This window comes from Tamandua tetradactyla, chromosome 8 (genome assembly GCF_023851605.1).
Source record: "Tamandua tetradactyla isolate mTamTet1 chromosome 8, mTamTet1.pri, whole genome shotgun sequence".
NCBI lineage: Eukaryota > Metazoa > Chordata > Mammalia > Pilosa > Myrmecophagidae > Tamandua > Tamandua tetradactyla.
Window position 1 is genome coordinate 35,269,573 of NC_135334.1, and position 27,750 is coordinate 35,297,322.

Below are 27,750 nucleotides of genomic sequence, written 5' to 3' on the forward strand. Positions count from 1 at the left end.
AGTTACTATTACATAGTCCTCCTTGTTTGGCCTGCTTTACGTATAGAAGGGGACTCAGATCTGTCTGCCTAGAGGAGGTAGGAAGGAGGGAGATTAATATTTGTATCTGTTCACACCCACAGTCATACATCACAACAGATCCATTACAGTCACCGGGGCCGAGTATTTCAGGGATTCTAAGAGGAGTGACATGAATACATTGTCAGAAGACTAATAATATTTCTAAGATTAATGCTCCCTGAATAATTTTGATATTCAATTGCTGCATCCAATTGCTGATGTTTTTCATTCTTCTGGCCGAGCATCCTCATTCTTTTCTCTTGACTGTTGAGGACCAGGCTCCCCGGCCAAGCTGCTTCTCCTTCCCAATCAGTGCCCTCCTTGTCCCTCCACCATTCTGTTGGATCTTTTCTTAGGAAGACATACCTGCTCTGTTGTACTTATTCCCTCAAAGACAACCTTTTTGCATCTTCAGTCTTCTAAATGACTAATATTATAAGCTGGAATTAAAAAGTCATCTCATTTTAATAAAAATTATAATTTTAAAGTAGCCTTTGATCATACTACTCTTTTTTTTTTTTTTTAACCTTTGTCATAGTACTAATGATGAGACTTTTGGGTAAGGTGGAAATAGAGAATGGTGCCTTGGCTGGTTGTTGGGGAGTTAGTTCTCAGAAGGAAACACTGCTTACAGCCCTTATCAACATTATAGGCATTCCTCTAATTCACTTATCCCTTTAGCTAATCTTGCTAAAGGAAAATTTAAATATTTCCATTAAGTACACAGTGGCTTTCAAATATTTTTTATTCCAACTCATAGAAAATACATTTTATATCCTCAGAAATACATATATGTTTGTGTGTATGTGTGTAATATAAATATATTTAAAACATTTAACTAAACAACATGTTTACAACCCATTACAAGAGTCCAACCTGCAGTTTCAAAAACACTGTTTTAGAAAAGGTATGAGTCCTTCTGGAAGGCATGATCAGAAATATGGTGGCCTTATAAGTAACTTTGATGAAAAATAAATATTTCAGAAAGCATTGCAGGGTTGAAAGAAAACATAAAAAATAGCCTTAGATTACAATTATCTGTGGTTACTCAAATCTTAAAATTTCCTTTCCTGTATTGTTTTCCCCTCAGGGACTAAATTTCTACTCATGATTTAGTAGCAGAAGAAAGAGATGGAAAATGAGGATATTGTTATAAATGTCTAGTCTACATTTTCTTCTAGTCTTGTTTCTAATATCTTTTTCTTATCTTGGACTTCCTTATCACATGGCATAGGTTAGCAAACAACTCCTCCATCCATTTGCCTTTTATATGTAAATTCACAAATGAGTCAATTGTTTTTCCTCCTTAAATTCTATAGTGGGATGTACTGTACATTCTAAAGACTGAGCTTGAAAAATTTCAGGATCCCAATATTGTTTTATCATTTAGTGCAATCCTGCTAAACAGATCATTGTTAGGGATAATATTTTTTGGTTTTCCCTCAAGGAAATGTTTCATTATCATCATCATCATTGTCATAGTCATAAATATATCATTGGCCATGTAGAAGGGCAGTTATCATTTTCAATATTTTAGTGAGTGAGTTAAATAAAAGTCCATTAAATATTCCATTTTTCACAATAAACAGATTCAATAAATGTGGATAAATATCTTCTGAAGGCAACTTTACCTATAAAAAATTGAAGAATGTCAGTATGAAAGTATATCATATAATTAAAGATATCCATTTTGCCAGTAAAGGACTTTTTTCTCATGACTTTAGCATAATATGCTTGGTTATTCCAATGTAGAAGATAGACTATAATTCATTCATTGTTTCCATTCATTCAAGAAACATTCCATTCATTCAAGTAACCTCTGGGGATTAAAAGATGTGCATGGACAAAAGATTACTTTCTAGAATAGGACCCCAAATATTACAATGTAATCAACGAATGAGTAGAAGTAAATATAGGGAAGAGTGGTAACTAAAGAAGGAAGGACTAAAAGTCTTGAGAAAAGAAGTCAGTAAATAACTCAACAGAGGATTATGAGAAGATGGTGGAGTAGGAAGCTAAAGATTTGTCTAAATCTGTCTGAAACAACTATTTCAAAACTCCGGAGTCCAGTAGAACTCTGTGGAGCATCCAGGAAGGAGCAGGAGGTAGAGCTTGGTAAATCACTATAAAGACTAGTAAATCGTTTTCTCCCTCTGGTGGTTACTGACACTCATCCCTCAGGCCGCTGTGGGGTAGCCTCTGGACAGCTTTCTAGTGGCAGAGAGGGACTCAAATTCCACTTCCCCAAGATAAAGGGTAGACCCAGCTGATCACTGATCAGGCCTTTTGATTAGTGACTTGAGATCCCTGGGGGCCTAGCTCTGAGGGTGGCCATTGTTTCAACTGCACCCCAGACTGAAACTGAAGAGACTTAAAGATGCGACATTTCCTCAGGGATGTGGGGGACAGTTTGTTGAAGGGCTGCATTTGCTGGACAAGTCAAGAAAGCTCAGCTTTAGGGAGCTATAAAAGAAGCTCTTGGCACCCTTGCTGATCCCCTCCTAAGGGCACTTTGGAGCCCATCTGTGACCCATTTGTGGTCCCTGGCCCTGTTTCAGCTGGAAAAGTCTGACTTGGGAAGTCTTCAGCACACCTATCCTCCCAGAATTTGCCCCTCAGGCAAAGTAGCTTTCAGCAACAAAAGGGATGAAAAAAATTACAGAGGTGGCAACCTGGGAAAAAGGCTTGTTGGCTTCAAACACGCAGGAGAGGGACGTCTATCTGCTGGGAAACAGAGGGGACAACCAAACTCCTGTAATCAGGGACCTCCAGAGGAACTAATAAATCAAATCCCAGGAGAAGACACAAGCTCAGAAAGAATGGGAAAACCCTACAGATTGTATTTGCCTTGGATAAACCTTCCTGATAGGAAGACTGAATCTCAAGAAAATTTCTGTCTTTTCACCAGCTGGTTACAAAATCAAGAAATAGACATCTTAGGGAATGTTAACATTTAAAAATATTAAAATGTACAGTATGAAACAAAAGAGTACAAGGCAAAAAGAATCAGGCAATGATGGACCATCCAAAGGAGGAGGGTAAAAAAATCCAGAAAGCACCAATGAAGAAGACCAGATGTGGAAGTAATTTACAAGGCCTTTTAAAAAATCTTAAATATGCTCAAGGAGATGGAGGGAAATACAGAGACAGAACTAAAGAATATTAGGAAAACAATGAATGAGAACTATGAGATCATAGTAAAGGAATAGAAATTTTAAATATATAGTACTATTGGAGTTGAAGAGCATAATAATAGAAATGAAAAAAAAGAGCAGATAAGAGCTGGAAAAAGAAAGTATCTGAACTTGAAGACAAGACCTTTGATATGAGTCAGCCTGAGAAATAGAATTATAAAAAGGAAAATAGCCTAAGACACCTCTGGGACATCATTAAACATGCCATATATACATTATGGGAGTCCCAGAAGGAGAGCAGAGCAAAGGGGCAGAAAGAATATTCAAAGAAATAATGACAGAAAACTTCTCACACTTAGCAAAAGATGTGAATTTGTACTCGAAGAAGTCCAGAGAACACTAAGTGGGATAATTATGAATAAAAAACACACCCCATCATATATGTATTTATATGGGTCACATTTCATTCTTTTCCATTTGAATATCCTGTTATCACAGCACCATTTGTTAAATATTTTGGTTTTTTATTTTGGAGTGCATGGGGTGGGAATCAAACCCGGGTTCTCCTGCATGGCAGGAGAGAATTCTACCAATGAGCCACTCCTCTCCATCATATACTGATCACACTTTCAAATTCAAAGGACAAGGAGAGAGTTCTGAAAGCTGCAAGGGAAATTCAATGTGTTATGTATAGGGAGTCCCACTTAGATTGAGTCCTAATTTCTCATCAGAAACCATAGAGGCAAGCATATAGTGGGTTGAAATACTTTAAGTGCTGAAAGAAAACAACTGCCAACCAAGAATTTTATATCCAACGAGACTTTCTTTCAAAAATGAAGGAGAAAGGGGGTTCAAGGGTAGTTCAGTGGTAGAATTCTCACCTGCCATGCAGGAGACCTAGGTTTGATTCCCAGTCTATATACGTCCCAAAAATCAACAAGCAAAACAAACAAAAATTCAACAAATGGTGCTGCAATAACAGATACTCACATGGAAAAATAATGAAATGTGATCCTGCCATACAGCATACAAAAAAAAAAAAAAGGAGAGGTTAAGACATTCTCAGATAAACAAAAGCTGAAGGAATTAAGTACAACTAGATCTGCACTAAAACCAATGCTAAAAGGGAGTTTTTCAGACTGAAAAGGAAGCAAACTAGATATAACAAAATAAAGACCTCAGTCAAAGTAACCATTTGGGTAACTATAAATGTCAGTACTACCATATTGTATTTTTTTTGATATGTAACTCCACTTCTTACTTCCTACAGGTACTAAAATGTATGAAAAGTAATGATAATCCTATGGTGTTGGACACACAATGTTCAAAGATATAAGTCATAACTAGTACCAAAAAAAAGTGGGGGGTCAGATGATCTCACTGATATGAAACAATTAGAATAAGCAAACTCAGAGTCAGGATCTAGAATACAGGGTACCAGGGGCTGAAGTGGGGATAGGAGTAGGGTGCTAAGGCTTAAAATGTACTGAGTTCCTATTTGGAACAATGAAAATGTTTTGGTAATGGATAGTGGTGATGATAGCACAACATTGTGAATGCAATTTAAAGCACTGAAATATATATCTGAATGTGGTTAAAAGGGGAAATGTTAAGTTGTATATATGGTAATAGAATACTTTTTTTTAAAATCTCTCAAACCGCACTACACAAATGGTGGATCTTAAGATTAAACCATGGGCTGTAGTAGTACAATTATAAAAATATACTTTCATCAGTTGTACCAAATTTTCTGCACCAATGCAAGGTGTTAATGATAGGATGGTAAATGGCAACCCTGTATTTTATGCATGATTGTTCTGTAAACCTGTAACTTCTGTAATAAAACAAAACTCACAATAGATGAGATTCCTGAGCTGATCTTGAAGGACATGTAAGAGGGGAAGTTATTTTCACTCTTTCTTGCCTGGCATAATTAATTGTGACCACTTGGCAGGTATCACATCTAAAATTACAAAAAGAGCAGTTTTTTCATTGAATTTGTCATTTCTATTCCCACCCGCTTGATGATTTTATAATAAGCTGGCTTATGTCAGTGTTGAAAACTGTTTCTAAATTTTACTTAACTTCTAAAAAGCCATTTTCACCAAATTGCTAGATATCCTTATTTCCTTTCAATTTTCTTAGCTAAGACATGGTCTCCGTGACAAAGATCTTTTAAATATACCTCTCAGTTCCTTGGCAGAGTCATATACCCAGCCCACAAAAAAAGAAAAATTATTTTAGACATTTGCTTAGCAATGCTTTTTATACAACAGGTCACAAACACTGCAAGGAATTTTTTAAAATTCTAAAACTCTGAAGTCACAAAGCTTAGTTTGTCCTGTGTGGTATCAGCAAGAGAAAGCAAGCCCCATCAATTCTCTCTTCCTACTTTCAACCCCAATATTTCCTTCACCTTAACTCCTTCCCAGGTTTTAAAAAAAAGTAAAAGAACTTTTAAAATTGTTAATTTGGGAAGGTATGGGAAATCATTTTTCTTTGCTTACTGAGTATGGCTATCTGAATGTAAATACCATAAAAGCAGAGACCTCATGTCTGTAACAGTGGGTAGCTCATAGTAACAACTCAATACATATCTGGTGAATAAATGAATAAATAAGGGAAATCAAGACTGAAAACTGAATATTTTCCCCTAGCAATCATACATTTACAAAGCAGAAGAACTTGTCATGTTCTCATTCTCCTCAGAAGCAGTGGAGAAGAGAAAGAGAATTTTGTGATTCTTAAACATTGCAGTTGAAGTTAAGGTGTCTTGTTCATTCATTCATTTAACATTTATTCGACATCTACTATTTCTCAAAGATAAATTGATATAGTCAATTATATCAAGGACTCTCAAGGACTGCAGATTTAGATGGGTGGGTAAATGCACAAATATGTGTCATATCATTGATCCTTGGCACTTATAAAAATTGTAGTCCCAGTTTCAACTATTCATAAGTGAGATCAGAATAGTTATACCTAGTAAATGTACTTTTACCTGGGAACCCATTTAAATCACCCATGCTGCAGGGCTAGTGGGGAGCTAATCAGTAAGCTAAAATTACCATCGACCATCAGCATGTCTACATGGCTTGCTTTTCTCTGTCTTGTTCTAGATAAATGTTTCTGGAAGAAATTCTTTGATGCTGTGGCATTGTGAATTTAAGGATTTCCAAAGACTTGGGAGAGATGTCCTTTAAACGTCTTTGGTAGAACTTCATGAGTCTACTGTATTTTAGCACTTTATAAATAATATTAATATATAAGTGACTAAGAAGGCCAGAGGATGGTAGATGAACTGTGACTGATGAGGACAAGAAAAGAGGAACCTTTAGAGGGAAGAAGGGATATGAACTGAGTATTGAAAATTATTAGACTAAGTAGAGATGTCAAGTAAACAAGGTAGAGAAAAGAGTATAAGCAGAAGGTAGAATGTGCAGATGCACAGAAAGTGAGATTATTCAGTGGATTTAGAAAACTAGGAACATGGTGTTTTAAAGGAAAAATTGTACAGGATGAGTATCAGATTACATGGCACATTTGGGAGGAACCAGGCCATTAAAGATTATGGATTACTTGCAAAGGGGTCTGGATTTTCTTTAGAGGGATGTTAGGAGCCATTGGGAGATTCTAACTGGGGAGAAATCTTTCCGATGAATACCTGAGAATAATATATGCTCTGCAGCTGTGTATTGGAAGATGGAGGAGGAAATAGACGAGAGAGGGGTTCAAGTTAGGAGACTAGTGTGGTAGTCCAGGTAAGAGAATGAAAGTCCCAGCTGAAGTAGGAACAGAAGGCATGGAGAGAGGAAGCCAATTAGAGAGGGAGTAAGAAGGTAGAATTTGCATGCTTCCTAAGTGATTTCAGTGTACAAAGTCTAGTTTCTGAATATGAGTTCTTTTTTCCTTTTAAGAAATCTGTGGTATTTTTCCCCCATAGTTTATTTTTCTTCTACTTGAAATATTTTAAAATGATTGGGGCAAAGAAACAATTTAAAAATGTGACCTTATGTTGTGTTTAGTGGACTGAAAATTCTTTAGAGGCTTAAGAAATTAAGAATGTCTGGTTTCCTTCCAAGATCAAGAGACTAAGGTCATCTGACTGAGAAGCTCATGTCATCCACTGCATGTCCTTCATTTGCAGATGTGGAAAGATGCCAGTGGCTGGATTGTGTTTGACAGATTCAGTGAGCTTGGTTCAGAGGACTCTGAACAAGGAAACTCTCAAGATAGCCTCTTTTTCTCAGAACTTCTCTTGAGTTTGGCCTCCTGTTGTAGAGGAGGGTCCTTTGTCTCTTCTTCCACACAGCTTGGGATGTCGTTCTTATCTGATTCATTCTTCCTCCAGACCTTTGACCAGCTCTGCTAAGGGAATGGCTTTTATCCTAAAAGATTTGCTTAAACAGCAAGGTCTCCTTGCTTGCATTGCCTCATAGTTTATGACTTCTCATGCATCTCTCATTTCCTGGGCATGTTCCTCTAATTTTTCTCTGACCTATAACACCCACATGCTCTAAAATTTCAGATTCTTGACTTGGTTTCAGATCTTCAGTACTACTGTGATTAAGGGTTTTTAAAATATTAGTGTTCTCCAAAATTCTTTACTCAGCTCTTTTTTTAAATTTCAGACTGTACGCTTTTTGGTAAATGTTTCCACTTCAGTTCTTCTAAAACACTTCAAGTCTGGTATCTCTCAGTTTAATGTCTCTAGCCCAGATCTCTCTACTGAACTTCAGTTGTGTTTTGAGCATTTCAATAAATGTCACAGAAGTGCCTGAATCTTAAACTATTCAAAATTAACTCACAATTTCCCAATACCTTCTCCCCATCCAAAAATTAACTTGATTTTTCCATTGTGGCCCTTATTTCAGTCCATGATATTCAACAAACTAAATCAGAGATTTGGTCATCCTCCTTTATAATTCTTTTAAATTTATCCTTTATATCCTATTAGTCACTAAATCCTATCAAACTGCCTCCTATATAACTCTAATAAGTTTCCTTTTCATCACCATTACCACTCATATTTCACTAAAAACATATTTTATCCTCTAGTCTGTCTTGCCAAATCCCAAACCTAATGTCATTTGCCCTCCTGCAAACTATACTGATAGTCTAAAACACAGATATAATTTGCCACTGTAGTACATAAAATTTTCTTGTTTACCCTATACCTGTAGATTTATGGAATATCTATACATAAGCCAAGAACTGGGAAAAGCAGCAGGGTTATCACAGTGAACAATACAAAGAATCTCATATTCCTGGTATCTTTCAAAATCACATCAAAAGTCCCTATAATGTTTGAATTCCATGGTTGGCCCCTACCTGCCCTGACTTATCTCTTTGTCCCATATGTTTTAGCCCTGTGAATTACATACATTATTGAAAGTAAAATATTTTATCTTTCCATGGGGCTTCTCCTCATACCACCGCACCACTCTTCAACAGGATAATACCCACTCATTCTTTCAGGTTCAGGTTGGTTGTCATTTTTTTCTCAGCTTTCCAAGATTCCTTTAGTCTGCGTTTGGTGTCCCTTTTATGTTCTCAATAGCATTCTGTCATCTTCTCAATTGCAAGCCACTGTATGTCAAGGATTAATTTATTTATTGTTGTATTCTTATGGCTTAGTACATCTTAGCTGGTGCATAGTCAATACTCAAAATGCTATTTGATGTATTTATTAATAATAAAAACAATAATAAAAGCTATCACTGGTTGACTATTTAACCATGTCAGTCACTATTCTACTTACTTTATATATATATATATATTAACAATAAATTCTCACAAAATTCTGATAAGTTAGATACTATCATTATCAACGTTTTCCAATACGTAAACACAATTTATCAGTTAGGTAAAATGTAAATAAACATTGAAGCCAGATTCAATTCAGGATTACAAAATGAATCTGGGCTGTACTCCTTCTGTTTATTCCGCACTGTGCTTGTGTTACTAAGTGCAGCTCCTTACTCAATAGATATGGCTTATCACACTCCTCTTGCTATTCTGACACCCTAACAGAGAGAGATGAGAAAGTTATGTCTCCAGAGGCTCTGCCTTGAGGTCAGGTTTCAGTCTTTGTATTCAAAATTGAAAGCATTTGGGCTCCCTTAAGAGTAGGAAGATTTGCTTTTCCTTTGGGAGAATTTAAGATCAATGTTATCCCTGGAATACAATTGGTCACATTTTATTAGTAGGGCAGACCATACTCTCATCCTCAAAACTCTTTCTTCATACTCTTTATAGTCATTATTAACTCATTTTCACCTTTTTATATGATTTACTGGATGGGACCTTAAAAACCCATGCCACGTTTGTAGTAGGAACAAAGATGATGGGGATCTTAAAATCCAGATAATGTGCATTTAGCTTTCCATCTTTTCCAAAGTTTTTTATCTTCCAATTTGGACAAACCATTTTTAGATCTATGTTATATTTTCTAATTCAATATTGAATATAGTAAATGAGTTGGGAAGGTGTTTGATAGGAATTACTATAGTATATTTTAAAGTACACAATCATTACATACTTGTTTCAATCACTGATTTAGTGATCAATTAACCAATAGATGAATAGGTATCAATGGATGAGATGAGCACTCAAATGAAATTCAAAATCAGGATATGTCAAATCGTAAGTTTTGATTTTTCTTCGTTGTGGTTACTTAATTTCTAAAGTATTAGAACATTTGAAAATAAGCTTCTTGGTCAAATTTTAAAGTCACGTCAAACCGGTTAGGGCAAGCATTGCTTTTGTTGTTGAATAAGTTGATACACATATGGTAAATTTATTCCTTTTCTAACAAATTAATAAAACAGTACTTCTTTGGTATATGGGTCAGAGAAAGTGGAGACAGTATCAGATTATATATATATACGGGCCAAAAAGCATATTTCTCAGTTTTTCTTTTTTTTACTCTTGCTGTTGTACTGTTTATTGCAGTTTGATTTCTAGATATAACCTGACAATAGTAATGATTTAAAAGTAGAAGTCTAGAGTAGGAAGAATGCTGTCCTCTTTAAAGACACAAATTTTTGTGCATGGGAATATTTCATATGAGGAAGTTACAGAGAATGTGGCATCTGAGCTTGAGGGTGTAGGCAAAGTTCAGTTGAAGAATGACGTACCAAAGGCATTTAATAGGTGACCATTTGTAATAATGGCTGAGGTGACAAATATGAGGGGCATGGACAGAGATATATTACAACACTGGAGTAAATCAGAAATACAGAGGTTAAATACATAGGTTAAACCTAAAAGGTAAATTTCTACCTACCATTGATCCTTCTTCAACATATATAATAGGCTCGTTATTTTAAATTATAATTTGGAAGTTGCATTTTACATTGTGATTGGAAAAAAAAATTATGATTTATAAGAAGAGAGGACCTCCCAGTAACTGAAGGAATTTTTGGTTTCTGAATACTAATTGAGGTTCATCCTTAAAAAAGGATATTTGATATTCTTGAAAGAACTAATACTAATTAAAAGTATGTATCAATCATTAAGCTAAGAGCTTTCTATCTGGAACACCCAGAACAAAGCTGTGAATGACTATGATAATGGAGAAATGCACAGAGATAGCAAGTGGTACTTCTCTCCTGTGCTGCCCTACAATCGTGGGTGAAGAAGTCTATGCTTGGAGTTGGAAGCTGAGATAAATTGTCCTAATAAGTAAAGGGGAATATTTGAAAAGAGTGGTAAAGGAAGGAAGTTGGGGAGGCACTAGGGAAACAGGAAGAAAGGTTAACCACCTGAATCGGACAGAGAGTAAGGAGATCAGAGATGTAAGGCTGCAGTACAAACTTGCCAGATGAGATGTGTACTTATTTATTTTTAACGAATTGGTGAATGCTTTTTATTATAAACTTCCTCCTCCACTCTTCTACTAAATATTCAGTAAATTATGTTTTAACTAAACAAGGTTGAAGAAAAAGACAATGCATAGATAGATAAGTTATATAAAAGTATCCATAGGAGTTCCAGTAATAGCAATATCTTATATGAGAATAACCCTCTTTCTGCTCTATCTCCACACCCCCACTGTGGAATAAACTCTCCCAAAGATGGCAACAATAAACTGTGAGCAAAATATACATTTAAAAAAAAAATCTGTTCTCTAAAAGCACTGGAGAGGGACTAAAAGCAGGCAGAAACTTGAGCTACTTTTATTTGGCTTTTCCTCTGAGTGTATGCCACCGGTCCATAAACCATGGCCTGGCAGGAATCTTAAGGTACTGAAGGATAGAGTATGGGGTGGGCAAGAACAGCTGGAAATTGAAGGGGAAAAAATATCAGAAATTAGGAAGCCAAAGATGGAGAAGCCTCAAATCTATATATTAATGTCCTGTGAATCTTGGATTGACCCCTAAACTGTACATGCAGTAAAGGATTCCAGGAAACCCAGTAGAACATGAGAGATGCAAAGCTGACAGAGCTGAGTAGGGTTGGAGTTGCTGTCCACTGCAAAGGAGGCAGAGTTTGGATTTGAAATCCTGTACGTTTAGAGGCATTTGGTGAAATCTTGGAATTCAAAATGAAAACCCAGAAAGGCCGTGTTGTAGGAGTAAGGATTATGTTCCACGATTAAGAAGTGTACTCTGAAACTAAAGGATGAAATTGAATAGACTCACTTGAACAAAATTTCAAACCGCTAACTGGGTTAGTGTGTGAGGGATTCTCTGTGCAAAGGGATTCCTTCAAATCATTATGGTGTGCATTGCAGACACAGAGAATGGTAGTCTCTGATGACTACTTTGTATAGGTTCTTCATTTAGCTTGTCTCCTTTTTAAAGAAGAAGGTTTCCCACTATTTTTCTGTTTTACTGCTTAGAAGGTATTTTGATTTGCTAATATTGCCAGAATACAATATACCAGATATGGAATCACTTTTAAAATGAGAACTTATTAAGTTACAAGTTTACAGTTCTCAAGCCATAAAAATGTCCAAACCAAGGCATCCAGAGAGAGATACCTTGACTCAAGAAAGGCTGAGAATTACAATACCTCTGTCAGTTGGGAAGGCATGTGGCTGGCATCTGCTGGTCCTTTGGCTTCTGAGTTCAAACAGCTTCCAGCTTCTGATGCCAGTGGTTTCCTCTCTGAGCATCTGAGGGCCTTCACTTAGCTCCTCCAACATACAACTGTGGGTTCTGGCTTACTTGGCATTTCATGGGAAGGCACATGGCAATGTCTGCTGGGCTCTGCATCTCCAAACATCCATTTCTAGGCATCTGCTCTCTCTGTTGATACTCCAAGCATCTCCAAATGTCTGCATCTCTTTCGGCTCTGAAGCAACTATTCTCTAAGCTTCTAGGTCTCATGTTGGCTCTGATCTTTCTCCAAAATTGTTCCCCTTTTAAAGTACTCCAGGAAACTAATCAAGGTCTGTCTTGAATGGATAGAGTCACATGTCTTCTAATCAAAAGCCAGAACAACAATCGCCATATCACCATGGAAATAAATCAAAAGGTCACATCCACAGTTAATGGGCCAATCTCCTTGGAGACAATCTAAGCAAAGGTTCTACCCTAAACAATATTGAATCAGGATTAAAGGACAGAGCTTTTGTGGAATATACAACAGTTTAAAACTAGTACAGATGGGTTCCACAAACTAATCACAAATAAGTACTATAAAGTCTTCCATTTCAAGCTTCAGAGATTTTTCTAAAAGCACAGGTTAAAAGCAGACCCCCTAAGTAAATCCAATGACTTATTCTAGTCTATAGACTCATTGATTCCCTAGAATCTCTATTATTCCTTCTTTTTTGTGCTAGAAGGTACCATCAAAATTTAAAAAAAAACAAACTTCATAGCTAGATGGAAGCAGCACTAAAATAAATTAGTTTTCAGAAGTGATTTTAGCCCCATTTACAAGGCTTTTTTCCCTTTTTGTAGCAATTAGCTACTTTCTCCTAAATTTTAGCCAGAATGGTTTGACAAGATCTAAAGATACAATTTTGTAAGGTTTGGAATGAGTTATTTTCTCAATTCTTGGATGAATGTGACAAGCAGAAGTAGGACCATGTATAAGAGGGTGAGTCAAAATTCCTTATTTAAAAGATGCTTTCCATTCATAGTTTTCAAATATTGATGAGGGATGCAGAGATGAATGATATTCAGTGCCTTGAGAAGTAAAAATAATGTGCTGCAGGTATTCAGATATAGGAGAGTAGCATTTGTACTTAGCATAGAATTACCATTCATTCGTTCTTCCATTCATCAACTTATTTATCCCTTCATTCAGCAAACACTTTGTAAATACTGTCTACGAAATGTAATATTCAGTGCTAGGAATTGAGGACACAGAAATAATTTGGAGTTGGAAGGGATTTTAAAGTAACAAATCGCAAAATGTGGTGTCTCTGGAATCTTTGGAAAGCTTCTAAACACTATGGAGGCAGTATATGTACATTAATGCACACAGCATCAAGGAGTCAGTGGATGCCCTGAAATCTACCAGCAGACTCCTTGGGATTGATGAATCCCATCTAACAATTTCTTGATTTCCAGTTTTGTTGGCTTGAATTTTATCACCCAACACAAGGTGTTTTAGCCATATTGTGGGGTTTATATTGTTTTCACAATTTACCCCTAAAGTTACTTTTGGGTCATTTCTTCCAAACACAATCTCTGGTTGAGAGCTCTGTCGCTGACATGAAAGAGCCAACTTGCTTGTTAAAATGAGCATGAGCACCATCTAATGCCCAAGTGGAGTAAGTATTGGTAAAAGACAGTTATACTGTATATAACTGAGGATATTAGCGTATATACCAAAGAAATTAGTTTTACAGTTGCCATTTGATTGGTAAGTTGGTTGTTGGTTGATTGATTCATTTGTTTCCAAAATTTGTAAATTATTTTAATACATTATCATATAAAATACTTTTATATAACAATTCCCTTAGTTAGCTGTTTTAAAACATTTTGTAGATTTGTCCTTTTTTGTTGATGGTAGAAGGCCATATCATTTACCTTTTAAAATAAACTTTTTATTTTAGAACAGTTTAGACTTTAGGACTAATTGCAGAGACAGTTCAGAGAGTTCCCAGATATGCTACACCATGTTTCCCCTATCATTAGCATCTTACACTAGTATGGTACATTTGTCAGAATTAATGAAGCAATGCTGAACATTATTAATTAAAGTCTAAACTTCAATCAGATTCCCTCAGTTTTTCTTTAAGGTTCTTTCTCTGTTCTAAGACCCCCATCCAGGATACCACATTGCATTCAGTAGTCATGTCTTTTTGGGTTCTCTTTTTTTGATAATTTGATTTACATTTATTTTTATTTGCTTATTTATGTATTTATTTATTTGTATACTGTATGGCAGGGTCCCGTTGCATTCTTTTCCATGTGAGTATCCCATTATTGCAGCACCATTTGTTGAATTTTTGCTTGTTTTGCTTCTTTGTTTTTTGGAAAGTACATGGACTGGGAATCTAATCTGGATCTCCTGCATGGCAGGTGAGAATTCTACCACTGAACTACCCTGGCATGCCCTGATTTACATTTAATACTTTTTGTTTTTGAATTTTATTGGGGCATTCAGTTTTTTTTTTCAAATTAAAAAAAAATAACCTTTCAGAAAAGTATCCCTTGTTCTGTTCCTTTGATAGTGGCTATTTGTATGAACATAAATGCTCATTATGCATTTTATTGTCTCTAATAATGATTAAAAGGACATATGAAGGAGAACTGCGGAGATGTTATGATATAAAGACCATTTCAGTGGAAGCCTTAAAATTTAAGTTCCATTTGGCCTCTAAAACTCACTGGCTCTAAGTCCTTTAGCAAGCCAAATTTGTTATTTGTGTTTCCACAGAATAAAGTGGGCAAACCACCAAGTTTTTCAATCCTTATACCAAGAGAAGGGAAATAAAATTGATCACTATTTTCTCAGTAAAAGTTAACAGTAATGCTGTTTCATATTGGATATGAGTGACTGTTCTTTGTCTTATTCGCCAGGACTGCTATGATAAATACCATACATTGGTTGGCTTAAGCAGAAGGAATTGATGACTCACTGTTTGGAGGCTGAAAGGCCAAAAATCAAGGTATCAGCAAGCCATGCCTTTTCTGAAGTTTGTAATATTCTGGTGGTGGCTTGCTGGTAATCAATTGCTGCCTCTATGACATGACTTTCTGTCTTTTTCTCTCCCCTGCTGTGGCTTCTGCTTCCATGACCAAGTTTGCTTTGCTTATGAGGACTCCAGTCATGTTGAGTTAAGGCTCTTCCTCCTTCAATTGGACTGTGACAATAGAATCCTCAAAAATTACATTTATAAATGAGTTTATTCCTGCAGGACCAGAGGTTAGGACTTGAACGTGTGTCTTTGTGCAGGGTATAATTCCATCTTGAACATGTTATGTACCAATCTAAGCTTGTATACATTATTTCCAAGTTATAGATGATAGGATGAGTTTTAGAGAAGTAATTTTCCTACCTGTGCTGGTTTGAAACTATTGTGTACTCCAGAAAAGCCATGTTCTTTAATCCTGTTTCAATATTGCTGGGTGGGATCTCTTTGATTAAGTTGTTTCCATGGAGATGTTTCTCCACCCATTCAAGATGGGTCACTTACTGGAGTCCTTTAAGAGGAAGCCATTTTGGAAAAAGCTTCAGAGCTGACACAAACTGACATTTGGAGATGCAGAAGGAAGATGCCCTCGGGGAAGCTATTTGAAACCAGGAGCCAAGGGACCAGCAAATGCCAGCCATAAGTCTTTCCAGCTGGTAGAGGTGTTCTGGACCCATCGGCCTTCTTGAACCAAGGTATCTTTCCTTGGATGCCCTAGTTTGGGCATTTTAATGGCCTTAGAACCATAAACTTGCAGTGTAATAAATTCCCTTTTTAAAAGCCATTCCATTTCTGAAATATTGTATTCCAGCAGCTTTAACAAATTAAAAAGCCACCTAATTACATAGGACAAACAAATTACACAGCTAGTAAGTGATGGGTCAGATTCCAAAGCATTTAACAACTCACAAAGAGACAATACCCCTTTCAGAATCCTTTAGCCTAAAATGTCCTCCATCCCAGCTGGGGATCTTCTAATGGGGAACAGCTATGCAGTGACCTTGCCTCCAGACATAGGAGACTGTATAAAAAGCTAACAAATGAGGCTGGGTTGCTGCCCACCCAAAAATAGAGGTTCTGAATTTCTAGGAAACTCCTATCTCAGACCAACTGAAGTGAATTAAGTCTGAAGAGCATTCACAGTTTTACCATATTTACTTATAGTTTAATTAAACATATATCTTTGCTTGAATTTTTAAGTCTACAGGAGATACAGAATAATATTGGGTTGGTAATTTTTTTGCTGGGAGCAGAATAGAATGATGTATTTTCATGTCAACATTGAAGAGGATATATGTGTGTGTGTGTAGATGCATGTGAAGGAATTTTCAGAATTTTTCTGGATAAAGAGTAGAGAGCTATTTGGTTCCTACAGTATTGATAATTTGTAAATATGTGTGTTCTTCATAACTGTGCATCTCCCAGGTAACTGTTAATGGCCCTTAAACTTAGGGATACTTTTACTAAAAGGAAAGTTATTACGTTTGTGTTTTGATTCTCAGTCTCAAGAATTAGATTTGTTTATGTGTTTGTGTGTGTGTGTCTGTTTTTACTTTTTGGTAAATAATTTAGACACATTCACAAATTGAGACATGCATGCTTCATATTATTAATATTCTTTCCAAAATTCCTTTACAAAAGATTCCATTTCTACATATTTAAGATTTTTAAATTATCATTTTGAGCCACGCTGCTATAAAATTTCTGCTACTATAAATTTTTTTCCAGATTATCTGAGCTGCAGCTTGATAGAAAATGATTTTACTCAGTTAAGAAAGAGAATCAGTAAGTCAGTGAAAATATTTCCAAGGGTAATCTCAAAATAGAAACTTCTAAAGGCTTTGAAGTTTTAGCAATGAACTGATTTTGTCTCTTAAAATGAAGCTATTAATAAGGAGTACCTTTATGATCTTAGTAAGTGATAGATTTCATCTGGGCAATCAAACAATAAAGATGTATTTAATAGACTATGAAAACTATCACAGTGATTTATTAATTTTTATAAATGTGATTAGTAGAACATGTGTCCATTAGCATCATTGATTAGATAGCCAGAGATTGGATGTTACAAAACGGTTTCATAGTTTTTTTACTCTACAGATTAGAATGAAAACCAAATGTTAATAATAGAGTCACTAGTTTTCTTAAATTCCTTAAATATCTTTATCATTTTTTTAACACTGTTCCTTATTATAGGAATGTTCATATGTGTTTAAAGCGTGGCACTATGTCATTAAATGATATATAAACTGCCCATGTTTCTAGCACAAAATATTTTTTTCACTGCAAGTTACATGCTGGCTGTTTTTAAATACAAATGTATTTAACCCAAGCATCTCAACTGCTTTAAAATCAATTCCTTATTCTGCAAATAAAGTTTTTAGGTATTATTTTCTGCACTAAGGTAAAATGTCAGATTGAGCTTGTAGACCTAAATAATAATGCTTCTGAAGTTGGATCAAATTTAAACCTTGCATTAAATATAAACATGCACTTAAATAATCCTGTGCCCGGTATCAGGGGCCCGGTAGGAAGGCGGTGGTGAGGCTGGACAATGTGGCTCCATCCGATTTGCAGTCTCCCACACCCCTGATGTTTTCTGCAGTGCCCACTCATCAGTCTTTTGTAGGTTTCTAGACTTCACCATCAAAAACATAAACAAGGTTACAGACTCACTTTCTCCCCCAACTCCACAGTGCCGGTTATTTAAAATTTCACCATGTTTTATTTTACAGAGCTACTGTATTTCTTATTTGTATTTCTGAAATTTTATGTTACCATGTGAGTAACAAAAGCTATAAGTTACAAATACTTCCCGTTAGTAAAATTTATCTCTGAATGGTACTTCTTTAACCTCCCAAATAAACACAGCAAGATACCTTGCCCCAAGTGCTGTTTGTTCAAGCATATTACTTGAGAATGTGACATTTTGACACCAGACTAGGGGCTGAGTCCCCTGATAAAAGGGAAAAGCCACACATCCACAGAGATCTTTCTTCTGTTTCCTTGCACATCTGTGAAACAAAGAAAATCGTGAAAGCCACGTATAATAGGTGAGTTAACTGCCTGCTTCCTAAAAATCTTGAGCTATTGAAATTAGAATTTGAAACATCAACACAGGTTTCTTGTTAGGAACATATTAATAATAATAAAAGAACAAAACAATGTGAGAAAATAAAATGAATAAAAATTCCTTTATTGATAAAAGGAATATTTTATGAGAACTTTATAACGCATATTAACTAATACTGACAAAATGGTCATGTTTATTTTCTTCTCTTTCCAGACAATGTGAATAATGCTTTTAATCTCCTTTCAATTAAATCAGTTAAAAGCTTTTCAAAAGTTTAAAATTTTGATTACAAAAATCAATACGTAAACAATACTTAAAATTCAAATGTGAGTAAAGTGCTAACTGGCTTTTTCTACCAGATGCTTTTTGATAAATTGAAAAGAGAACCTTCTATTTTAATTTGGCAATTTATCTTGCTCAAATGGGACTGTCAACAAAAATTCGTACTTGTTTATTAATTTACTAGTCCCTAATATTAATCATGGTTTCAGTTTGACTCAACCTTTCCAGAGTCAGTAATTCTATTTTTACTAAATCATAAATGGGAGAATGGCATTGTCCTTGGCACCGCAAGCAATACAAAGGGCACCATGCATTGTGGGAAGGGAGTAAATATTCCTTTGAGTCTGTACTATGGGCCTGTGGTTTATCTCATGTGATTCTGATAATAACCCTTCCAAGAGGGGATTATCGTTATTTTACAATTGAAAAACCTCAGAGAGATTAGTCACCTTGGCAAAAGTCCCATGGGTAGCGTATCACTTCAGAGTCTTTCTGTCGCCAGTGACAGAATGCACATGCCGTCATCAACAATCAAACTGGAAAGTCCAAAGTAGGGCTAGCTTCAGATGAGGCTAGATATATTTGCAAAATTGATGTCACCATGAATGCAGCTTCATCTTCAGACTCTACAAGGTGGCCCTCTACAGCTCCAGGCTCCCCCAGGACAGCATGGAAATCGCTGTAGCATTTTCAGTCTTCACAGATGTATACCTTCCACACAGGGTCTAGTCTTCACTCTTGTAGCTTTCACACAAGTCCTGAGATTTAGTCTCTCATTGGCTTAAATTGAATCACCTGCCCTTTCTTAAATGAACTGTGGGCAACTGTCATATCCTTGCCTCTTAGGGCCTACCTACCTGGAAGTGGAGTCAGTTCCATAGAAATGCAGGACTGGAAGCAGGGGAAAGTGAATCGCATAAAGGAAAATCAGAGTACTGTTGGCTCAAAAGTGTCTACCAACATTAAATAGATAGTACCAGGACCGAATGTAAAGTATATACTGTTTCATCTCTGCAGCAGACTCCCAAGACATACTCTCTCTCTCCAACTGTGCAATGGGAATATAACATTACGAAATATAATATGGATATAACTAAATGCCAGGTAAACAAATTAATGCACAATCAGTGATTCAGGCCAGAATAATAATGTTATATGGTGCTTACTATATGCCAGATACTTCTAAATATTAAAATTAATTCATTTGTTATCCATTTAATACATTGAATATGTATAACAACCCTAAGAAAAAGGGGGACTGGGTCATAGGAAATATGCCCAAGGTCACCCAGTTAAAATGAACCCAAGCAGTCAGGTACCAGAGTTTGTGTGCTTAGCCACTGCATTATACTAGAGCAGAGTGTTTTGTTTTGTGCTGGAAAGAGTCAGAGCTGTTCCATTTTTTAATGGAAAATATGGGTCTGAACAGATCTTCAGAAGATGTATAGGATTTACATATCTATCCTATCTCTTAGATAGGTCTTAAATTTGTCCCTCTTCTCTCTATGTTAACATTCAAGACCCAAGTTCTAGCTCTATTTTTCCTAAGGTTCTCATAAATTGCACTTTTTTCTGAACCAGATGATACTTGCAAAGATCAGAACAAAATAAATGACCAATACATTGAAGTTCATGCCCACAATCTTAAACGTGACCTATAATGTTCTGTGTCAGTGAGTCTCAAATTGGGGATGATTTTGTTCCTTAGGGGACTTTTGACGGTGTTGGAAGCACTTTTCGTTGTTGCGATTGGGGGAGGAAGTTGCTACTGGCATCTGGTGGGCAGAGACCAGGATGCTAAACATCTTACAGTGCACCATTTAGCTGCCCATAGAAAAAAATTCTCCAGCCCAAATTGTCAGTGGTGCCAAGGTTAAGAAATCTTGTTCTACATGATCTTTCATGCATACCCCGTCAGCCTCATGTCTTGCCTCTTACTTATTTTTAAAGCAACAGCCACATGGACTTGCCTTCTTTTATATCTCAAAGACACCCAGTCTTTCGGCTTTAGGATCTTGGCATATTATTTCCCACCCTCCACCTCCGCTACTAAAGCCCTGCCAAGCCTCCCACATAGCTAAAACCATTTGTCCTTCCGCACTGAGGTCAAAGGGAACTTTTTACACAGAGACTTCACTGATCCCTCATATCAGGTCAGCCCTTCCACACACCCTGTACCCCACTCCCTACCCGGTTACTTGTCTTCTGCCATCTTTTACACTTGGACTTTTTAGCATTTGCATAGCAGTTTCACTTAGCAGATCTATCTTTTACATCCAATGGTCAGTCTAGGCAGACAAACAACATACATCTTCTGTTCACCTTTATAGCCTGAGCACTTAACAGAGAGTCTGTGATTAATGTTGGATGGTACTTCAGGTGAGGCAATCAACATGAGTATAAGGTTTTGAGGCAAGGATGAAATGTGCATCAGGCATTTTGGGGGCAGGTAGTGGGTAGAAAAGTCGGGGAAGATTTAGTGTGGAGAAGCATGGGTGATAAGATGGAAAAGGAATAGAATGCTGCCGCTGATAGCTTCAGCCGGGCCGCGCGACCGGTACACTGGGTGGGTTTGGGGCGAGCTCGCGGGAATTAACCTGGGTAAGCTGGAGCCGGCGCTTTCCCCAGCCGGCGGTCACGAGAAGTCTTCACTGAGGCCAGATTCGGGTTTTAAGCTTTTATTGTTACACTCCGGGATGGGCCACCCGGGAACCCGAGGAGTGAGACGTCTGGGGTCCGAAGACCCCGGGGCTCGGACGACCCAGAGCGGGGTAAGCGTGGGGCTTAAGTACTCTCGGGGAGGGGTGGAGTCTTGGGCGCACACGTCAGGGGGAGACAGCCAATCACACAAGGCAGGAGGCAGTTGCTAGGCTGAGGGCTTAGGTTAGGTATAGAGGAGTGAAGAGAATAACAGGAAGGTTTGCGGTTTAGTGGTGAGCTACGGAAATGGGCCGTCTACAACAAGAGGGGGAAGGGGGGAACAGAGAGGGGGGTTACAGGTACAGAGGGCAGAGAGTGAATGTAGAGAGGGAGAGAAGGATTAAAAATTTTAAGCATGGCTAGGCTCCAGTCCCTGAGAAATATGCCACAGAATGCATTGAATTTATTTATTTATTTTTACATGGGCAGGCACCAGGAATCGAACCAGGGTCCTCTGGCATAGCAGGCAAGCATTCTTGCCTGCTGAGCCACCATGGCCCGCCCAGAATGCATTGAATTTAATTAACACATAACTTTTTTCTGAATTTCCACTGAAAAATACTAGTCTTTCTATGTACACAGAGGAGACTAATCTGGTTAAGTATGACTTTTTGTTATCTGACTTAGTGTGATGGGCTTTGGAGAAACAGCTTGAGAAATCATTTTGATTTGACTACTTTTTATGGCTCACTGAACCCCAGACCCAGTGACCTAAGGTCGAAAACTTACCCTAACCCAAATTTTGTTTTCATTGTGCTCCTCTGGATTTCAAGTTTCTTTATTTGTGAAGTAAGGGAGTTGGACTGATGGATCTGTGTTCCCTTCCCAACTCTACCATTCCTTCTTTATTAAACCAGAGAGCATTTATCTAGATAAAATAGAACTATAAAAGTATTCTATTTTTAAGAGTGATATGAGGGGTTATTTTTTTTAATGTACTTTTTTGCATAACTCCATTAAGTAATAAGTAGAATATCTTGAACATAATTGAATCCTTTGAAAATTGGGGATCATGATGTGTCCAAGAGTTATGTATTTTCATTTTATGTCACTTAAAATATAGGAGATTGGGTTATAGATATCTTAACCTCAGGATATATCATGTATTGTATTTTTCAATAAATCCCTAGGTCAATGTTTTTCATGAATTACCTCTCAAAAAGAGAGAAGTCTAGAAATCACTTTGTTCATCAAAGGTTTTAACATTTCTGTTTTAATTCATGCTGGGTTTACTAAGTGTTCAAAGAGCAGCAATTCTCAACACCAGCACTATTGACATTTGGGGCTGGATAATTTTTGTTGGGGGGCTCTGTCCTGTGCCTCTCTATCTCCACCCTCTAGATGCCTGTTCAAAGAACCGCTTCTAGTCATGACAACCAAAAATGTTTCCAAGATACTGCCAAATGTCCCCAAGGAGTAAAATTGCCTCAGTTGAGACCCACTGGTTTGGGTTTCAACTAAAACCCAACTTTTCAACTAATGCATACCTGCCAGGCAGATGGAAATGTTACTGCTTGGTTAATCCAGTTAGATAGGGCCAGATCTTACCAAAATGAAAAAAAATTCCTCACTGATAATTAAATTTACCCCTCTATTTTTATTTTGTCTAAATGATAGATGCTCTTGGCATAATCTAAATGAGACAGTAACTTCCATATATAGGCAATGATTTTCCTGGGAAATCTCAATAATTTTCAATAGAAATGCAAAAGACATTTGAGTCTGATGATTCAGCTTGTAAATTCTCAGTAATAACTCCTTATTTCCCAGATCCAGTAATTCTCTGAGTCCTATTTCATTATAGACAGGACAGTGTATCTGTGCTTTTTTTTTTATGGTTGCCATGTCTGGTATGCATCTTTTAGATGACTTTCTTAGGAGATAAAGTTTTTTTTTTTTAAGTGGTTACTCCTTCCTCCCCGCCTCCACACCCCACCAAAAAGATATCGGGATTTTTATTTTCAGTATTTTTCATGCCAAAATGATTCAAATTCTGAAAATTGGATTAAGAGAAAAGAAACCTCAGGTCTCTTGAAAGGAGGCACAGGACGATATATTCTCAAACAGAAAGCACAGAATAAGGAGGCTGTGAAATCCATCAATGTGATATTCACTCCTTCTGTTCTCCTGTTTAAAACATCACGATGATCATCACAAGTACTCACAAAGTCTTAATATCTAAAGTTTGGGTGTTTTTCAGGCAAACTTATATTGCACAAGGTAATCTGATATATTATAGGTTTTCTGAAAGTCAACAGAAACTCAAAGGAGCATAACAATACAGAATGTTTTGCTAATTTTAGAGAAATCTTCACACTTATCTTGTTTAAAAGGAATATTCCTTTTTACCAACTTTTAATAAAATCTAAGTAGAGTATCTCTCACTAGAAACAGTTCTCAATTTTTCAGATGGTTTCCTTTCTTGAAAAAGTGAACCTCAGTTCTTTATACCCCCACCTAAAATAACTAAAAGTCTGGGCAAAACATATGAAAGAACATTGTCATGACAATAAACATGAGGCAGTGGAAGTCAGTGCTCTATGAGTAACGGGGGGAAAAAAACTACAAATGAGCCCTACAATTGGCCTACCTTACTATTTTATTGTATAGTAAATACCTTACTATTTTAAGAGATTTCCTCATTGCAGTGCCATGAAGAAGAATCTAGGAAGCACTCAGCAAACTCCCCGAGTTGTGTAGATAGAACTGAGAGTCTGAGAAAACCAAAGGGCTTCATGGTCCCAAGACAGTGTACTGGAGAGGAGAGAGATACACAGGGAACACCTGAGATCTTCCAGGGGTCTTCTTCATTATGTGAGGAAACCATCTGAACCCTGGTGGAAAACCCCTTCATCCAAAGGGATTAGAGGGAGAAGTACCCTGTACTCACACATGACTTGGAAAAAACACTGTTCCCACCAGGCAGACTGGAAAACCTCATAAATCATGGGCATTGGGTAGAGCACTCAGAGGGGTTTTGCTCAGTAGTGGAGAATAATTAGCCATACACCAAATACTGATCCAGACCTCCCTAACACATCTTAAAAACAAGACTTGAACAGGTCAAACTGTTTCCAGGCAACTTAACTACATCCCAGAACAAAGGTAAAAATTTATAGGAATATAAAAATCTCTAGTACTCAACAAGGAAAAAATTTATAGTATCTGACATCCAATCAAAATTTACTAGGCATGCAAAGAAGTTGAAAAATGTGACCCGTAATGAAGAGAAAAATAAGTCAAAACAAACTGAAACAGAGATTACAGTTATCAGACAGAACATTTGTATTTTTATCTTCCAGGTCTCAACTTAACTTTTGGGACATGCAGAATATGTTAAGAGCTTTAAACAAATGAACAAACAAAACAAACTGAATTTCTAGAAAGATAAATTATAATATATAAGATGAGAAATATATTGTATATGATTAGCAACCAGTTGGACATTGCAAAGGAAGAGATTAATTTGAAGACAGCAATAGAAATTTTCTGAAATAAACAGAGGAAAAATACTTTTTAAAAAATGAACAGATCACCAGTGAGTGTGGAACAACTTCAAGCAGTCGAATAAACATGGGATTGGAGTCTTCAAGGGGTGAGGATGAAAATAAAAATATTTGAAGAAATCATTGCCATAATGATTTCTAAATCTGATGAAAATTAAGAACCCACAGATCCAAGATGCTTAACAAACCCCAAGCCCAAGAAACATGCAGATACCTACAACCAAGGGAAAAAAATCAAATTGCTCAAAATTAGCGGTAAAGCTAATGATAAAATGAAAAAGTAACCAGAGGAACGAGATGGATTACACATGGAGGGACAAAGCTAAGGAGGACAACATGTTTCTCATCAGAAACATGCAGCTGAGGGGGCAATAGAGGAGCATTTTTAAAGTATTGAAAGTTGTCAACCTAGAATCCTGTGTCTAGCAAAAAATACATTTCAAATACAGAGGCAAGAGGAAAACTTTTTCAAGCATACAAAGGCTGACAAAATTCATCACCAGAGCTCCTAGAGAATATGAACTGATACAGTCCTTCAGGCCTAAGGGAAATGATATCAGATGGAAACTTGGATGTATACAAAGAAGTGAAAGGCACCATAAGTGGCGATGTTGTGACCTTTGCTGTGAACTTCGGTCTTGTGTCTTTTCACAGTCCACGAGCTAGAACGTTGAGGATGCTCTCCATGCAGCTTCAGGTTCTCTAACTAGGAATTTGCATGGAGGCATGAAGGAGGAACATGATGCAAAGAACCTGGTTCCAGGGCACCTGAGTAGAACAGGGCTGCCTGACAATCTGTACCTCTTGCTGACAATCTGGGAACTGTTACTAGGAGACAAAAGACTATGTCCTTTAAGTCTAGCTTTTGATGGTTTACTTATACTGCAGACTGACTCTTACCTTCATTGAAACAATTATTTTTAAAGTTTGCCTTCTAAATTAAGGTCTTCAATCCACTTGAAATATTTTTTTGACACAGCATTTTAAGGCATTTATTCCAGAGTATTTTAATAAGGATATGCAATGCCAAGTCTGTCTATATCAAGTACCCATATATGCATGGAGCCTTTCGGGCTATCTGTTGTATTCATCACTCTATTTCTCTACCCATGCACCAATATTGAATGTATTTATATTGATTATGATACATTTATACTATGATTTGATATTTGGTAGGACAAATACTCCATTTTTCTTCTTTCCTCAACTATAGCATGGTTCTTCCTCATACAGTGAATGTCTAAATCAATTATAGAGACAGTTTTTTAAAAGGTGAAGAGACCATGAAGAGATGCACCTAGGCCACATGAGTATTCACCTGTCTTATCATGGGTTGATACATGCAGAACTCTGCAGTCCTATGATAAGGGATTGCTTTCAGAGCAGCCATACGGACAAGCCTGACAATGACGTGGCAATACTTTGCCAGCCTGCTAGGGGTCTAGAGGCTCTGATTTCTTCCCTCTCTCCTTCCTGGATTCCCGTAGAACTAAGCGTGCCACCTCCCCCTTGCCAGCTTGGCAGACAGCATTAACATCGGTTATTTTGGTATGGACCATGTCACTATAACTCCATTTCTCTGAGCACATTAAAATGTCTATCGACTGTACATTGAGGGCGCCTTCAAGGCATGAACCAGACTGATCTTTATTATTTATTCTCAGAGTAAATACCCAGCACTGAAATTTGCCCTTCAGGGGTTCTGACCAAGGCTTCTTAACTAACTGAAGAATTAAATTCTGCCTAATTCTATATTAATACAGGGCTTGGAAATGGGGTTAATTTATTCAACATTCATCACTTAGCATTGAATGCCTGCTTTGCTCAAGGTACTGTACTAAGTGCTGAATATTCAGCAGGAAAGAAGTAGACACAGATCCCTCTCTCATGGGAAAACCTAGTGTCTAAACAAAATGAACAAAAATATAAATATTTAATTTATAATTGCGTTTAATGCTTTGAAGAGAAAAAATAGGGTTTTCTGTGAGAATAACTGGAGGGATCCAATACATTTTCTGTTTAGTAGAGCATAGTCTCATGAACAAAGGAAATCTGATTTACCTTTTAACATAACCAGATTTATGAAGTAAATTAAGCATAGATTTTTTTACTCCTATAATTCATTCATTTGTTCATTCACTCCTTAATATTTATGTTCATTTACACTATTAGGAGACAGAGATTGGGCTCACAAAAACAACCATGACTCAGTACCTGACCTAAGGAGTTCATAGTTTTAAATGATTACATAATTAGCAGTATCTCATTAAAACAATTGCATACCAAATGAAAACATAAATGTATCATTTTCCTTTCTCATTGTGTTTTAGATGAGGATAGGCATTCACTCAGGCTCCGTGCTGGCTGGAGTTGTTGGAGTGAGAATGCCACGATATTGCCTGTTTGGAAATAATGTCACTCTGGCAAGCAAATTCGAATCAGGAAGTCACCCTCGGCGCATCAATGTCAGCCCAACCACTTACCAGTAAGTGTTCTCTGGCCTCCTCCACCCTGTCACCGGCATTACCCTGAGCTGATATCCTGTCATTTGTGAGACCCTGTCCTTTGTCTTGATCCTATCATTATTCAGGATATTATGCCTACATTCACCCAGTTTGAAAGGTAGCAATTGCAACACAAACTTTTATTTGCACCCTGAGAGACTTCATGGAAAGTCTGACTTGACTGAGAGGTAAGTATAGGTTTGTCATTTCTCATGCCCTCTGTCCTTCGAAGTGTACCTGCTAAAATAAAGAAACAGAAATGCTAAGGCTCTGCATTATACTAAATGGCCCTCATTGGTCGTAAAAATCAAAGGAGATAGCAAAGGCAGTTCATCTGTTTTTTAATCTTTTGAATAAATATAAAGGATTCTCTAAAGTTAAATATATACTAAGT

General features: G+C 36.9%; 1 protein-coding gene and 1 long non-coding RNA gene across 5 annotated transcripts in view; one reads left to right on the forward strand and one right to left on the reverse strand.

Annotated features, from left to right (window-relative positions):
* LOC143644289 (uncharacterized) overlaps positions 1-5,473 on the reverse strand; it is a 76,895-nt gene extending 71,422 nt beyond the window's left edge. The window contains exons 1-2 of the long non-coding RNA XR_013156590.1: positions 5,380-5,473; positions 5,050-5,157 (exon numbers count right to left, since the gene is read on the reverse strand). This is a non-coding gene — a long non-coding RNA (uncharacterized LOC143644289). The remainder of the gene's footprint in view (positions 1-5,049; positions 5,158-5,379) is intronic.
* The window catches only part of GUCY1A2 (guanylate cyclase 1 soluble subunit alpha 2), a 316,485-nt gene that overhangs the window by 259,207 nt on the left and 29,528 nt on the right, over positions 1-27,750 (forward strand). For all 4 annotated transcript variants that reach the window (XM_077113085.1, XM_077113087.1, XM_077113086.1 and 1 more), the window contains one exon: positions 27,183-27,337. In XM_077113085.1, coding sequence (XP_076969200.1) covers positions 27,183-27,337 — 155 coding nt within the window. The remainder of the gene's footprint in view (positions 1-27,182; positions 27,338-27,750) is intronic.